This window comes from Hemiscyllium ocellatum, chromosome 7 (assembly GCF_020745735.1).
Source record: "Hemiscyllium ocellatum isolate sHemOce1 chromosome 7, sHemOce1.pat.X.cur, whole genome shotgun sequence".
Lineage (NCBI taxonomy): Eukaryota > Metazoa > Chordata > Chondrichthyes > Orectolobiformes > Hemiscylliidae > Hemiscyllium > Hemiscyllium ocellatum.
Window position 1 is genome coordinate 19,011,141 of NC_083407.1, and position 15,396 is coordinate 19,026,536.

At 40.5% G+C, this 15,396-nt stretch overlaps 1 protein-coding gene across 1 annotated transcript in view; it reads right to left on the bottom strand.

Annotated features, from left to right (window-relative positions):
* LOC132817391 (contactin-associated protein-like 5) overlaps positions 1 to 15,396 on the bottom strand; it is an 899,316-nt gene that overhangs the window by 224,280 nt on the left and 659,640 nt on the right. The window contains exon 19 of the mRNA XM_060827811.1: positions 12,328 to 12,552. Within this exon, the coding sequence (XP_060683794.1) occupies positions 12,328 to 12,552 (225 nt within the window). The remainder of the gene's footprint in view (positions 1 to 12,327; positions 12,553 to 15,396) is intronic.

A 15,396-nucleotide genomic window follows, 5' to 3' on the forward strand; every position in this document is an offset into this window, starting at 1 on the left:
GAGCCTGCTCTGCCATTCACTAAGATCACAGCTGATCATTCAACTCAGCACCCTGTTCCTGCTTTCTCCCCTTATTCTTTGATCCCTTTAGACCTAAGATCAATACTCAGCTCGTACTTGGATCCATTCAATGTTTTTGCCTCAACTGCTTTCTATGGCAGAGAATTCCATGGGTTCACCATTCTCTCGGTGAAGAAATTTCTCCTCGTCTCAGTCCTAAATAGCCCACGTCCTTAGTCTGTGACTCCCCTGGTCTGGATTCCCTATCTGCAGGGGTATCCTCCTGCACTTACTCTGTCTAGTCCTGTTAAAATTATGTGGGTTTCTATGAAATCTTTTATTCATTCCAAATTCCAGTGAATATAGTCCTAACCAATCCAATCTCTTTTCGTCCGTCAGTCCTGTCATTCCAAGAATCAGTCTGATTAACCTTTATTATACTATCTCCATAGACAGAACACCCTTCCTTAGATAAGGAGACCAAAATTGTACAAAATACATGAGGTGTGGTGTTACCTAGAGCCTATACAATTACAGCAAGAAGTCCCTGTTCCTGTACTTTAGCCCTCTTGCTATGAAAGCCAACATACCATTTGCATCTTTCATCACCTGCTGCAGTTGAATTTTTACTTTCAGCGGCTGTGAATAAGGAAACCCAGGTTTCATTGGACCTTTCCCTTTCCCAACCTATCACAATTCAGATATTAATCTGCCTTCCTGTTTTTGCTACCAGGTGGATAACCTCATATTTATCCACATTGTACATCTTCTGCCATGTATTTTCCCACTCATTTAACTTGTTCAAATCACGGTGTAGCATCTCTGCATCCTCTGCTCAGTTGACTGTTTTACCCAGTTTTCTATCATTTGCAAACTTGGAGACATTACATTGAGTACCCTCATCTAAATCATTCATGTATATTATGAATATCTGGGGTCGAAGCATTGAACACTGTAGTATCCCATTAATCAATGGCTGCCACTCAACAAATGACCCATTCATTCCTAAACTTGAAGAACAAGTTTATTTGGCTTATAAAACTGCACCAATGTATTTTCTCCATGGAAACACGACCAAAATATTACTTGCCTACTCCAGTTCAGTCTCATAAAAGTATCTTATGTCACTGTTGTGTAGTTTGCCCATGCACAAGGCATCTGAATGGAATAGTTGAACATTAGCGTAATGAATGGGAAGAATCAAACAGCTGTCTGAAGAGGAACATTTATGAGAATATAGGAACAGGAGTGGACCATTTAGCCTTTCAATTCTGTATGGCTATTCAATAACATTACAGCTAAATCCATAATTGGTCCATAGTCCCAAGATATATTCAGCTAACAGAAGTTTATCATTGTGAATTCTAAAGTTAACAATTAATTTCTCATCAATTGCAATTTGTGGAACAGTGTTACAATTTTACAATCATCCTTTGTTTCCTGATGTCTCTCTTTAAAGATCTGGCATCAAAGGTAATCTGATGTCTAACCGCCCAACTCATACAAATCAGCAACTGCTATCTTCACACATTGACAGCTTTTCATCTCATACAACTACACAGGCAACTGTTGGATCTAAACTTCTCTGGATCACATGTTTTTGCTTTGTGAGATGTTAAGCTGAATATAGTAGAGCTCATGGCTGATCCAACTTTCTTTTGTACTCATCCATGGGATGTAAGCTGGCCAGGCCAACATTACTGCTGATTCCTAGTTGCACTTGAGGAAATGGTGGTGAACTGCTGCAATTCATTTGACATAGATAGATCACAATGTGATTAGTGAGAGATTTCAGTGTTTTTGAACTAGTGACACTGAAGGAATGGAGATACATTTCCAAATCTGAATCCAGGTTGTTGGAAGGTGACTTTTAGATGGTGGTATCCCTATGTGACTATTGCCTTTATCTTTCTGGATGATAGTAATCATGAGATTGAAAGGTTCTGTCTAAGGAGCCTTGGTGAACTTGTACTGCCACTACTGAAGAGTGTGGATGTGGTGCCAACCAAGCAGGCTGCTTTGTCCTGGAGTCTGTGCTCTGTTCTCACAACCTAAGTAGATATAAGATGCAACACAGAGGTCAGAGAAAGAGAGAACTTATAGCTTTTAGATATACAGACAATCCCAAAAGCTTCACAATGTAGTCACTGGTAATGAGTATATTATGGGAAAATACAGCACACAATTTGAGTAAAACTAAATCCCATAACTGGAGGTGTGATAAAAGACCAAATAATCTGGTATGAGAGATAATTACAAGCCAAGCCACCACAAAATCTCCCCTGTACATCTTCAATTCATATCATCTTCATTCACCCTGATAATCCAGGTTTGTTTATAGTCATAGAGTCATTGAATGTACAGCATGGAAACAGACCCTTTGATCCAACCTGTCCATGCCAACCAGATATCCCAACCCAACCTAGTCCCACCTGCTAGCACCCAGCCCATATCCCTCCAAATCCTTCCTATTCATATACCCATCCAAATGCATATCAGTGGAATTCCAATAAGTCTGCTCCCAAAGTTCTAGCAGGATAAGCACAAAATCAATGCAGCACATGCAAAATCTGCCCATGGACTGAAAAACTCCTCATGCAATTGTACCAGCCTCCACCACATCCTCTGGCAGCTCATTCCATACACATACCACCCTCTGTGTGAAAAAGTTGCCACTTAGGTCTCTTTTATATCTTTCCCTCTCACCCAAAACCTATGCCTTCTAGTTCTGGACTCCCCCAACCCAAGGAAAAGACTTTGCCTATTTACGCTATCCATGCCCCTCATAATTTTGTAAACCTCTGTAAGGTTACCCCTCAGCCTCCGATGCTCCAGGGAAAACAGCCCCAGCCTGTTCAACCTCTCCCTATAGCTCAAATCCTCCAACTCTGGCAACATCCTAGGAAATATTTTTTGAACCCTTTCAAGTTTCACAACATCTTTCCAATAGAAAGGAGATCAAAATTGCATGCAATATTCCAACAGTGGCCTAACCAATGTCCTGTACAGCCACAACATGTCCTCCCAACTCCTGTACTCAATACTCTGACCAATAAAGGAGAGCATACCAAACACCTTCTTCACTATCCTATCTACCTGTGACTCCACTTTCAAGGAGGTATGAACCTGCACTCCAAGGTCTCTTTATTCAGCAACACTCCCTAGGACCTTACCATTAAGTGTATAAGTCCTGCTAAGAGTTGATAAAGTGCACTACTGAGAGTGCAGCCCACCCTTTGTACTTTATCCACGTGGTAAACTCGGTTACACATTCAGGTCTCTGGTGTATCTTGAAGCTTTAATTTTCTGATTGAAGTTTAATTGTTTCCTGCCTTTGCTGCAGCAAAACTTCCATTTGAAGCATTTTCAAGCATATGATGTTGTCATTGCCATTCTAAAGTTTTGAAGTGATTATTGATATTTGCAACTACAAATATTGCAGTTTCCTTCTTTGTTGCAGAGTACAGAATGTACAGTCAGCAAATGTCCAGATTGTGCTTCTATGTGTAGCATATCAGGGGAATTCCAATAAGTCTGCTCTCAAAGCTCTAGCAGGATAAGCAAAAATCAATGTGGTGCATGCAAAATCTGCCCATGGACTGGAAAATTCCTCATGGAATAGCTGGGAAAAGAAGCCGACTGCTTGGTTGGCTGGAATATATTATGCTGGAAGTTATATCCTACTGGGTAGCTGGACTATAATTAACGGATACCCGAGCTACAAATCTTCAATCAGATTTTAAAGGACTATAATTAAGATTGTAAACCATAAGAAGGGTCACTGAACCTAAAACATTGACTCCGCTCTCTGTCTCCACAGATGCTGCCAGACCTGCTAAGTTTCTCCAGCTATTTTTGATTCTGTTCCCAGCATCCTAAGTTCTTTGCTTCTTGATGTTCAGAGTCTTGTACAGTTTAGCACGAATTCTCTGTTTTGAGAATTCAAAACATTCATTTGCCTTCCCTATTCTCTGCTAATTTTTTATGCTAGCTTTTTTTGTGATTAATTCATGAGATCTCCAAAATCCCTCTATCGCAATAGCTTTTACCACATAAATAATATTCAGCTCCTTTAATCTTACTGCTGAAATGCATTTTTCCACATTATATTCCATCTGTCAAGTTTTTGCTCACTCACTTAACCTGTATACAGTTCCTCTACAAATTCTTCGGATCATCCTTGCCACTTAACCTTACATTTGTGTCATTCACACAATTGACCTTACTATATTCACTTAATGTGTATGTTTGATGCCAGCAGTTGTTCAGTGCATATCACTTTTGGTTCTGAGTCAAAAGGCTGCAGCGCAATTTGTATTCCAAAAATATATGCTCAGATGTCAGTGCAGTACTGAAGGAATGCTACCCTCCAGGAGATGCTGTCTGTTGGATAAATCCCCCTTGGCAAAAGTGAGGACTGCAGATGCTGGAAACCAGAGTTTTGATTAGAGTGGTGCTGGAAAAGCACAGCAGGTCAGACAGCATCCGTGGGGCAGGAAAATCGATGTTTCGGGCCCTTCATCAAGAATGGAGGCAGGGAGTCTCCACGGTAGAGAGATATGTGGGGGGATTAAATCCCCCCTCCCAGTTCAGGCAGCTGTGACAATTTGAAGATGAAGAAGGGTGTTATCTGGCCATTATCTATCCTCCAATAAACATTACAAAAGCAGTTTTCCTGGTCATTGTCACAATTCTGTTTCCGAGAGTTTGCTGTGTGCAGATTGGCTGCTGCACTTCTCACATTGCAATAGTTGCTACATTTCAAAATACTTCATTGGTTTTGAAGTTCTTTAAGATATCTGATGGATATGAAAGGGGCTATATGTAGGTCTGCTTTTAATAGAAAGAAAGCTCATCAGCAAATTATATCTGTTATACCCATGTTAAGATGTAATAGTATGAATGAATTGTGTTAGCCTTTTAAAAAGTGTCACTCTTAAGCACAAAGGTATACAGGAAAGCCACACACACAGACCAAGTCCTGAACTATGAAAGCAACCACCCCAACACACACAAAAGAAGTTGCATTAAGACACTATTCAAAAGGGCCACAACACACTGCAGCACACCTGAACTGCAAAAAGAGGAAGAAGAAGACCTATACAATGTATTCGCCAAAAACGGATACCCGCGCAATTTCATCAACAGATGCCTAAGGGAAAGACAACGGAAGGAGGACATGCCACAACCCAAAGGACTAGCCACACTACCATACATCTAGAGCATTTCCGAACTGACAGCCAGACTACTGCGACCACTAGGACTCATAACAGCACACAAACCAACAGCCACTCTCAGACAATAACTCACCAGAATGAAGGACCCGATACCCAGCATGAGCGAAACCAATGTAGTGTACAAAATCCCATGCAAGGACTGCACAAAACACTACATAGGACAAACAAGAAGACAGCTAACGATCCGCATCCATGAACACCAACTAGCCACGAAACAACACGACCAGCTATCCTTAGTAGCCACACACGCAGATGACAAGCAACATGAGTTCAACTAGGACAACACTACGATTATAGGGCAAGCCAAACAGAGAACAGCCAGGGAGTTCCTAGAGGCATGGCACTCATCCACAGATTCTATCAACAAACACATTGACCTGGACCCAATATACCGGCCACTGCAGTGGACAGCTGGAACTGACAGCCGGAAGCGGCAGAGACAAACCACTATAAATGCCGAAGGAAACATCACAGAAGCGCTTCACAGGAGGCTCCCAAGCACTGAGGATGTCACCTAGACAGGGGACGAAACGTCTGCAACACACATTCCCAGCTCGGCGAACAGCAACGAGCACCCGAGCTACAAATCTTCTCCCAAACTTTGAGTATCACTCAGGATAAAATCATCCCACCATATACAGAGTAAGAACTTCTCACTTTACAAGTTGGCAAGAATCTGCATTTTCTTCAATCTAGCAACATAAACTTGGTTATTGTACAGTTTAGCAAAAATTCTCTGTTTTGAGAATTCAAAACATTCATTTGCCTTCCCTATTCTCTGCTGAATTTTTATGCTAGCTTTTTTTGTGATTTATTCATGAGGGCTCCAAAATCCCTCTGTCACAGTAGCTTTCACCACATAAATAATATTCAGCTCCTCTAAGTTTATTGCTGAAATGCCTTTTTCTACATTATATTCCATCTGTCAAGTTTTTTGCTCACTCATTGAACCTGTATACAGTTCCTCTACAGACTCTTCCTTAGACTACAATAAACTTAGACATCTCCTTACGATTAAGCCTCAAAGTCATCTTGGTAATTCCTGAGCAGTTATTATCCTTGGCTCTCACTCCACTTCTTGCTCCTCAAACAGACGTTTCTGCAATACTGGACATTTCCTTGACAGGTATGATAATGAACAGGGTGCCCGCTTTATTCTTGTATGGCTCATCAGCAAAATATCAGTAAGGTACCTGTTTGGACTGAACAGCACCACCAGCCATCCTCTTCCGCTCCCTTGCTAACAGGGAGGAGCAGTCAAGATGTTCAATCACAACCTGAATGGCTGCCAGCTTAAAATCTGTCCCTGTGTTTTGTTGCGTTCAAAAGCTTTTCAAATATGATGCAAATTATGCCCATGAAATATTGTCAGTTGTTATTCTCTCCTTGTCAGAGCAATCTGTATTAATCACAACAATCTCACTTCAAATGCTGAGCTTGCCCTGAATCCAATTCGGCAGGACGTGAATTAGTCCAGGACACCCAACCCCCTAGGTCTTGCATGAAAAGCTTTATTGAAGTTCCAAGTGAACTGCATCTATTTAATTACATACCTGAAGTGGCTTAATTATCTCGTCAAAGAGTTCTGGTGGATTTGTAAGTATGATTTGCCAACTCTAAAGTCATGTTGATTATACTCTATGATAGCAGCATTCTTTAAATATTTATTGCCTTGAATGACTGCAAGCATTATGTCCACGATGAATATGAAGCTAGTTAGCCTGTAATTAGGTGATAATATGGTTTACATTCCAATATAAACTCGCTAATAAGTGTACAAGAAGTATCTCTTTGCAATAATTACTTCCATCTGTAATTAAGATTGAGCTTCACTTTTGAGGGCAGCACGGTAGCTAGCACTGCTGCCTCACAGCACCAGGTATCCAGGATCAATGTCACCTTCAGGTGACTGTCTGTGTGGAGCTTGCACTTTAGTCTGTGTGAGTTTCCTCTAGGTGCTCAAGTTTTCTCCCACTGTCCAAAGATATGCAGGTTAGGGTGGATTGCCCATGCGAAATTGCCCATAGTGTCCAGGGATGTGTAAGGTATGTAAACTGGACATTGGAAATGTCCAGTTCTGATAATCCTCAACTCCATTTTCCTGCGTTTTCCCCATAATCCTTGATTCCCTTACAGATAACTCAATGTCTCAGTCTTCAATATATTTAATCTGCTGTTACTAGCCCTCTCTGGTAAAGGATTCCACAGATTCACGATCCTGTAGGGTTACAGGGCAAGGGTAGGGGAGTGGGATTGAATGGGATTCTCTTTGTCAAGGTGATGTGGAATTGATGGGCTGAATGGCATGCTTCCACACTGCAGGGATTCCATGTCTCTGCCAGAAAGCAGACAAAGAACAGTCATGATGAACTCAAAACATTAACTCTGTACATTCCACTCCATAAATGCTGACAGACCTGTTGAGTCTCTTCAGTACTGTTTATTTTTATTATAATAGAACAATCAATCTGATGAAACTGATGAAAGGTCAACCCTCTTGAAATCTTGGGCCAGGTTTTCTTAGAGTAAAAAGTGAGGTCTGCAGATGCTGGAGATCAGAGCTGAAAATGTGTTGCTGGTTAAAGTGCAGCAGGTCAGGCAGCATCCAAGGAACAGGAAATTCGACGTTTCGGAAGGGCTTATGCCCGAAACGTCGAATTTCCTGTTCCTTGGATGCTGCCTGACCTGCTGGGCTTTAACCAGCAACACATTTTCAGCCCAGGTTTTCTTAGCCCTGGGGTGCAAGTCTGGAGGGCCAGGAAAATTGTACAGAGATAGGTGATCAGGTTGAATAAGTACAGTGCCTTAATGGTGAAGTTTCCCCATGACAGACTGTGTACGTCAGACAGTTTGAAACATCACTAGAAATTCAAACACTTAAGGTGTTGATCAGGGTGTTTTTTGGGGGGGCTGTTGGCATCTGGAACATTGAGAGTGAGCTCCAAGGACCATTGAGGGACAGATATAAAGTTCATTCTTTGTTGGACTACAGAAGAATGAAAGGCAACATATTGAAACGTGCGAGATTCTTAAAGGATATAAAAACTGAAAGAACAGCAGATGCTGGAGATGAGAAACAACAATAGAAATTGCTGGAGAAGCTCAGCAACTCTGGTGGAGAGACATCAGAGTTAATATTGTGGGTCTAATGATCTTCATCAGATTCTTAAAGGATTTGAGAAGGTAAAAAGGTCGTTTTCCCTTGTGGGACTGTCCAGGACCAAAGGACACAGTCCTAGATTAAGGGGTTTAACACTAAAGATGGAGATGAGATATAATTGTTTTATTCAGAGGATCGTGGATCTGTGGAATCCTTTACCAGAGAGGGCTATTAACAGCACATTAAATATATTGAAGACTGAGATATTTAGAGTTATCAGTAAGGGAATCAAGGATTATGGGGAAAACGCAGGAAAATGGAGTTGAGGATTATCAGATCAGTCATGATTTTATTGAATAGAGGAGCAGACTCGATGGGCTGAATGGCCTAGTCCTGCTCCTATGTCATATTCTCTTTAAGGAAGCCTAAACACTTCACTCAGAGAGCTTTATCCTCTATCCCAGTGGGGCTTTTCACATTCAGTCTTGTGATCTTTTTTTACTTTTATATGCCTTACCAAGAGAGCCTTCAATTCCAGACTACCTTCTGCAGCCGTGCCCACCTCTCCTCGTGGGGCTGCCAAGATTGTGAGCTGACAGCTCTCTATTTCACAGGCTGCATATGAGAATATTCTGGTCAAACTACATCCTGATAATATAAATCTGCCATTTATTCTATGGCAAGGATCATTTACTCAATGCTCTGAATTCAAGACCTGCTCCATACTGCATGGTTAGAGATGCCCATTTTAGACATTAAACCATAGCCTCATCAAGCTGCTTTGTTGAATGTAAAAACAGTGCTGTTTTCAAAAAGCAGGGGAGTTATCCTCAGTGTCCTAGCCACATTCATTCTTTAATCACCATGACAATGAAACAAATTCTTCAGAAACCGAATGGCGGTAGAGGGAACAAAAGATGAACTTTCTCTTAACATCATCTCAATTATTTCTTTATATAATTCATGTCATTAAAATGGCACCAGATTACGGCGAGTTATACATTTTCCACTGGACTTTCATAAATACAAGCGACAATAGACTCATGGAGTTGTACAGCAAGGAAACAGCTTCTTTGGTTCAACTTCCCCACGCCGATCAGATAGCCTAAATTAATCTAGTACCATTTGGCCCATATCCCTCTAAACCCTTCCTATTCATGTACCCATTCAGATGCCTTTTAAATGTTGTAACTGTAGCAGCGTCCACCACTTCCTCTTGCAGCTCATTCCATACATGCACCACCCTCTGTGTGAAAATGTTGCCCCTCAGATCCCTTTTAAATCATTCCCCTCTCACCTTGAACCTATGCCCTCTAGTTTGGACTCCCCTAACCCAGGGAAAAGACCTTGACTATTCACCCTGTCCATGAACTTCATGAATTTATAAACCTCGATATGGTCAAACGTCAGCCTCCGATGCTCCAGGGAAAATAGCCCCAGCCTATCCAGCCTCTCCCGATAGCTCAAACCTTCCAATTCTGGCAACAATCTTGTAAATTACCATTTTGATCTTTTCTATTCTGGAAGTCTGTGGTGCACAAATGGACTTCTGCATTTCCTGCACTACAGTACTGACCATGCTTCAAAAAATGCTTTGGCTGCAAAGTGCCTTGTGGCATCCAGTAGTCGTAAGAAGTATTATATCTCTGCATGACTTTTTGTTTTGGACACATTTCCTAATGCCTGTTTTGAGATGCAAACAAAATGAGGGGAAAAGAGTGATTTCTTGGGTCAGGTCTGGCTCACATAGAGCCATAGAGTCACAGAGATGTACAGCATAGAAACAGACCCTGTGGTTCAACTCTAGTCCCATTTGCCAGCACGTGGCCCATATCCCCTTATACCCTTCCTATTCATATACCCAACCAGATGCCTTTTAAGTGTTGCAATTGTACTAGCCTCCACCATTTTCTCTGGCAGCTCATTACATACACTCACCACCCTCTGTGTGAAAAGGTTCCCCTTAGGTCTCTTTTATATCTTTCCCCTCTCACCCTAAACCTATGCCCTCTAGTTCTAGACTCCCCTACCCAGGAAAAGACCTTGCCTATTTATTCTATCCATGCCCCTCATGATTTTATAAACCTCTATGAAGTTACCCCTCAGCCTCCCACACTCCATGGCAAACAGCCCCAGCCTGTTCAGCCTCTCCTAATAGCTCAAATCCTCCAACCCTGGCAACATCCTTGTAAATCTTTTCTGAACCCTTTCAAGTTTCATAATATCCTTATGATTGAAAGGAGTCCAGAATTGCATGCAAAATTCCAAACGTGGCCTAACCAATGCCCTGTATAGGTCACAACATGACCTCCCAACTCCTATATGCATAGCTCCCAAGTCTGTGAAGCTTCTTGGCATATTCTTACAATGTTAAAGGTGTTATTTAAATACAAGTTGCTGTTATTGCTGTGAACAAGTTTACAACGCATCTGATATGGGCATTTAAATGTGGTCAAGGGTACAAGTCTCACTGTCAATCAAAGTAAGGGGCAGAAATGTCATTCTTATTGAATTACTACAGGTACACGTGACTTGAAAATCTACCACTACAGAGAAAGAGCAACAAACTATTTGAAACGAATTGACAGTGGGTTGGGAATGAAGTTCAAACAGGAGAAAGTGTTCAGTGCTACAGGGGTAGGGGTAGGGGTAGGGGTAGGGGTAGGGGTAGGGGTAGGGGTAGGGGTAGGGGTAGGGGTAGGGGTAGGGGTAGGGGTAGGGGTAGGGGTAGGGGTAGCCTAGTGGTGTTATCAGCAGGCTATTCAGCCAGGGACACAGCTAATGCTTTGGGGACCTGGGTTCAAATCCTGCCATGTCAGATGGTGCGACTGCGATTCATTAAAAATCTAGAAGGAAGAGTTTAATGATAGTCATGAATCTGTTGTTGATTGTCAGGAAAAACCCATTGCTCACAGATGTTGTTTAAGAAAGGAAACCACCATTCTTATTTAGTTTGGCCTACATGTGACTCCAGAACCAAGCAAGTTGACTCTTAACTGCCTTTTAAGGAATTTAGCATTGGGCAGGAAATGCTGGCCTAGCCAGTGAATGAATGAAAGAAAATTAAACCCATATTATTGGCTTGCTTTGCTCATTTTGCGATAACATGCTCTGCCTGGCATTTTACACAAAAGGAAAGTAAACAAAGGAAACCTTGGGTAGTTAGAGAGGTTTTATTCACTGCAGATGCAGAAGTTTGAATTGCATGAGCTAAAGTAAGTAACCATTGTTTCCACAGGTAGCATTCTCTGCAGGCTTGAATAAATATCTGCTGTTTAGGTGAAAATATTCTTATTGATGGAAATACATTCCATAAAAAACTGTGGCATAGCATGGAAACTAATTTTTATGAAGATATATCTTGGAGGTACCAGTATTGGACTGGGGTGGACAAAATTAAAGATCACACAACACCAGGTTACAGACCAACAGGTTTATTTGGAAGTACTAGCTTTCAGGGTGCTGCTCCTTCAATGAACGGTGGTGGCACAACCACCTGATGAAGGAACAGCTTTGAAAGCTAGTGCTTTCAAATAAACCTGTTGGACTATAACATGGCATTGTGTGATGTTTAACTTTATGAAGTTAAAAAGACTGAAAATATAGACAAACTGAAGTTAAACTTTACAAGTTGAAAAGACGCATATTAGTGTGCTAGTTGTCAAAAGGACAAAGCAACCTGTTGAACCAGAAAAAATATGATTATATTTCCTTGGACTTCATAAGACAGAGACCTTTCTGATCTGGATAGTTCATCACTAAAATTTAGAGAGCACTTACACACTAAGTCAGTGGTTGGACAGCTTGGAAAATCTGAAGTAAAGCCATCTAGAATTCAATTTTCTCGTGTTTAACTTTTAAAAAGAAATGGATCACATGCAAACTTTTGATACAGTCTTACTCTCATCAACATATGCAGAGAAACACTTTTGAAATGCATTAGTGCATTGTTCCAAACCATTCATTAGCATATCAGTGTATCGGACTTACCATTTCTCGACAGAGTTACAGCCAAATATTCCCCATTAAGAGAACTAACATAAAGGAGAATACAAGGTGCATGTGTAGTTCGAAAACTGAATGCAATATTCTCCTTCAAGAGAGTGATATCAGAGGATGTGAAAGATGAAGGACCACTTAAATTCTTGACAATGGTGGAAGATCCATCTAGTGTGTAGATCAGTGATGTTCCAGGCTCAAAGAGTGCAGAAATCTCTGAAAATAAACAGAAGACCCCACAAAAACTTGTCAGGTCACATGTATTCAAGTACATGACAATAAAATCTAAATCTAAAATCTAATCTAAATCTAAATCAATACAACTCAGGCTGATGACATATCAAATACATGAACAAGAAACAAATTGTGTTTGTACAATTATAATTTAGACGAGGTTAGATCAATCAAAAACAAATTGTGTGTTCAATTGACGCTCTTTGGAGTTAAAGCATAACACATACACTGATCAAATATTTTACGTTAATTTAGTTTGTGTGCCTTATAAGGTGTTTCAAATCAAACATTTTTGGACAGATGCATGTTTGTTTTAGGGAAATGATCTATAACTGCAGACACCATGAGTTATTGGAATCAAAAACTGAAGGCAGCTTTCTTGAAGTTGCAGATAAAAAGAAAGATGGACAATGTTTGCCAAGTGCACAGGTAAAATATGGAATAAACATGAGACTGTGACAACAATTGAGCAGATGCTAATTTGACAGCAGCCTCTCCAGCCTGAAATGTTTGGAATAACATTTCTAGAAATTGAAAGGTTCTGGGTTGGAGCATGACATCAGAATGTCTGAGCAAAAGTATGTGAACCAGATAAAAATATGAACCTGAGACATAAAACAGTGATTAATTAAATTTTTAATTTATTCATCCACTGATCAGTTGCCAAATTCAATGGAACTGAAAATAAAATAAAAGGTTTTGTTTACCCTTTCAGCATTTTGGTTTGTTTCCCTGTTTTCCATTTTCAGTGCTATTTGGAGAATGCAATCTGCCTTTCAAATGTGTCCCAGAATTATTCAATCAGGAATATTATTCAAATAGTTGCTTGATATGGAAAATCTTGAATGTTGTTGCAAAAAGAGGCAAGCAAACAAAGATTTTGTCATGCACTTTTCAGGACAGTTTCAAGAATGTTAGATGTTAAAGGGAGTTACTCATATACTGCATGATAATGAGGTACTGACTGGTCAGCAAGTTAATCATGTATTGCCATGGAGACTGATTTCATTTATGTCAAAGTAGGCAGAATCTGACTGCTTTAGTGACTACTAATGTACATAAAGATTACTTATGAATAAAATATATTTTTGAAATTGTAAAAAAACACTCAGCTAACATCACTGAAGTTACATCTAAACAGGAACAGAACTAACATCCTCATAGGGTGGTTTGCTGATGTTGTTGGGGTGGATTTCAACTAGACTGGCAGTGGGTGGGATCTGGGCAAGCTGTTCAGAGAGGAGGGAAGCTCAAATGCCACCAGAAGTTAAAATGGGAGTAAATGAGTATAGAAGGCAGAAGTTATTCTACGTAGATAGGAAATAAGTAAATTTAGCAAGGCCTTTTGGAATATATTTTAATGCAAGGAGTTTGAGGATTGAGAGGGATGAGGTGAGAGCATGGATGGGCACCTGGGAGTATGAAATCATTGCTGGAATTGAGTCTTTGATGGAAGATAAGCAGGATTGGTAAAGGTCCTGGTGATTGTGTATTCAGATGAAATAGAATGGGAGATTGAGGTGGGGGGTGGGAGTATTGCAATATTGATCAAGGAATCAATTATAATAATGAGAAGGAATGATATTTGGGAGAATCATTAAAGGGGGTCATATAGACAGAAGTAAAATCACAAAAGGGCAAACATGATGTCAACTGTGATTCAATCAGGGGTGATAGAAGATCAAATATGTAATCAGATTTCAGAGAAGTATAAGAATAATGAGGCAGTAACAGTTGGGTATTTTAACTACCCAAATATTAACTGAGATAGTTTCAGTGTGCAACGGAAAGAAGAAACAAAATGTTTAAATTGCAACTGGGCAGAATCCTTTTTTAAGCCAAAATGCAGAAACCCAAATAAGGGAGGAAGCAGTTCTGGACTGAATATTCAGAAATAAGCCCAGGCAGGTTTAAAGATATCAGTGATGAAGCATTTCAGAAATTGTGACCATAACTCAATTGGCTTTAGGAGAGTTATGGTAAAGCATAAGGAGAGGTGAGGAATAAAATTTCTAAACTGGAAAAGGCAACTTTTGCCAAATAATCTTCAATTTGACCCAAGTGAACTATGTCTATTTGGATACAGAACCGGCTTGAGGGTGGAAGACAGAGGGTGGTGATAGAGTTTTGCACTTCAGAATGGCCTGTGACCAGCAGTGTGCCACAAGGATCAGTGCTGGGTCCATTGTTTTTCATCATTGATCAAAATTATTTGGATGAGAACACAGGAGGTATGGTTAGTAAGTTAGTAAGTTTGCAGATGACACCAAAATTGGAGTTGTAGTGGACAGTGAAGAAGGTTACTTCAGAGTACAACAGGATCTTTATCAGATGGGCCAATTTGGCCAAGAAGTGGCAGATGGATTTTAATTTAGATCAATGTGAGGTGCTGCATTTTGGAAGGGCAAATCAGAGCAGGATTTATACACTTAATGGTAAGGTCTTGGAGAATGCTGCTGAACAAAGAGACCTTGAAGTGCAGGTTCAAAGTTGAAAGTGGACCGCAGACAGATAGGATAGTGAGGGAGGTATTTGGTATGCATGCCTTTATTGATCGGTGCCTCTATTATTTCCTTGATTACTATTTAGATCTTTATATATTTATGAACACTTTTTGTGTTATCCTCTTTTTAACTTCCCAATTCATTCTCATGCACTGGCTTTCCTGATTTCCTATCTTAAGCTCCCCCTGTACTTTTTATCCTCCTCTAGGGACCCTGCCAAGCTGACCACTCAGTATCTGGCAAAGGCTTTCTGTTTTAGTTATAGGAACTGGGAGGTCATATTGCAGCTGTACAGAACATTACTTAGGCCACTATTGGAATG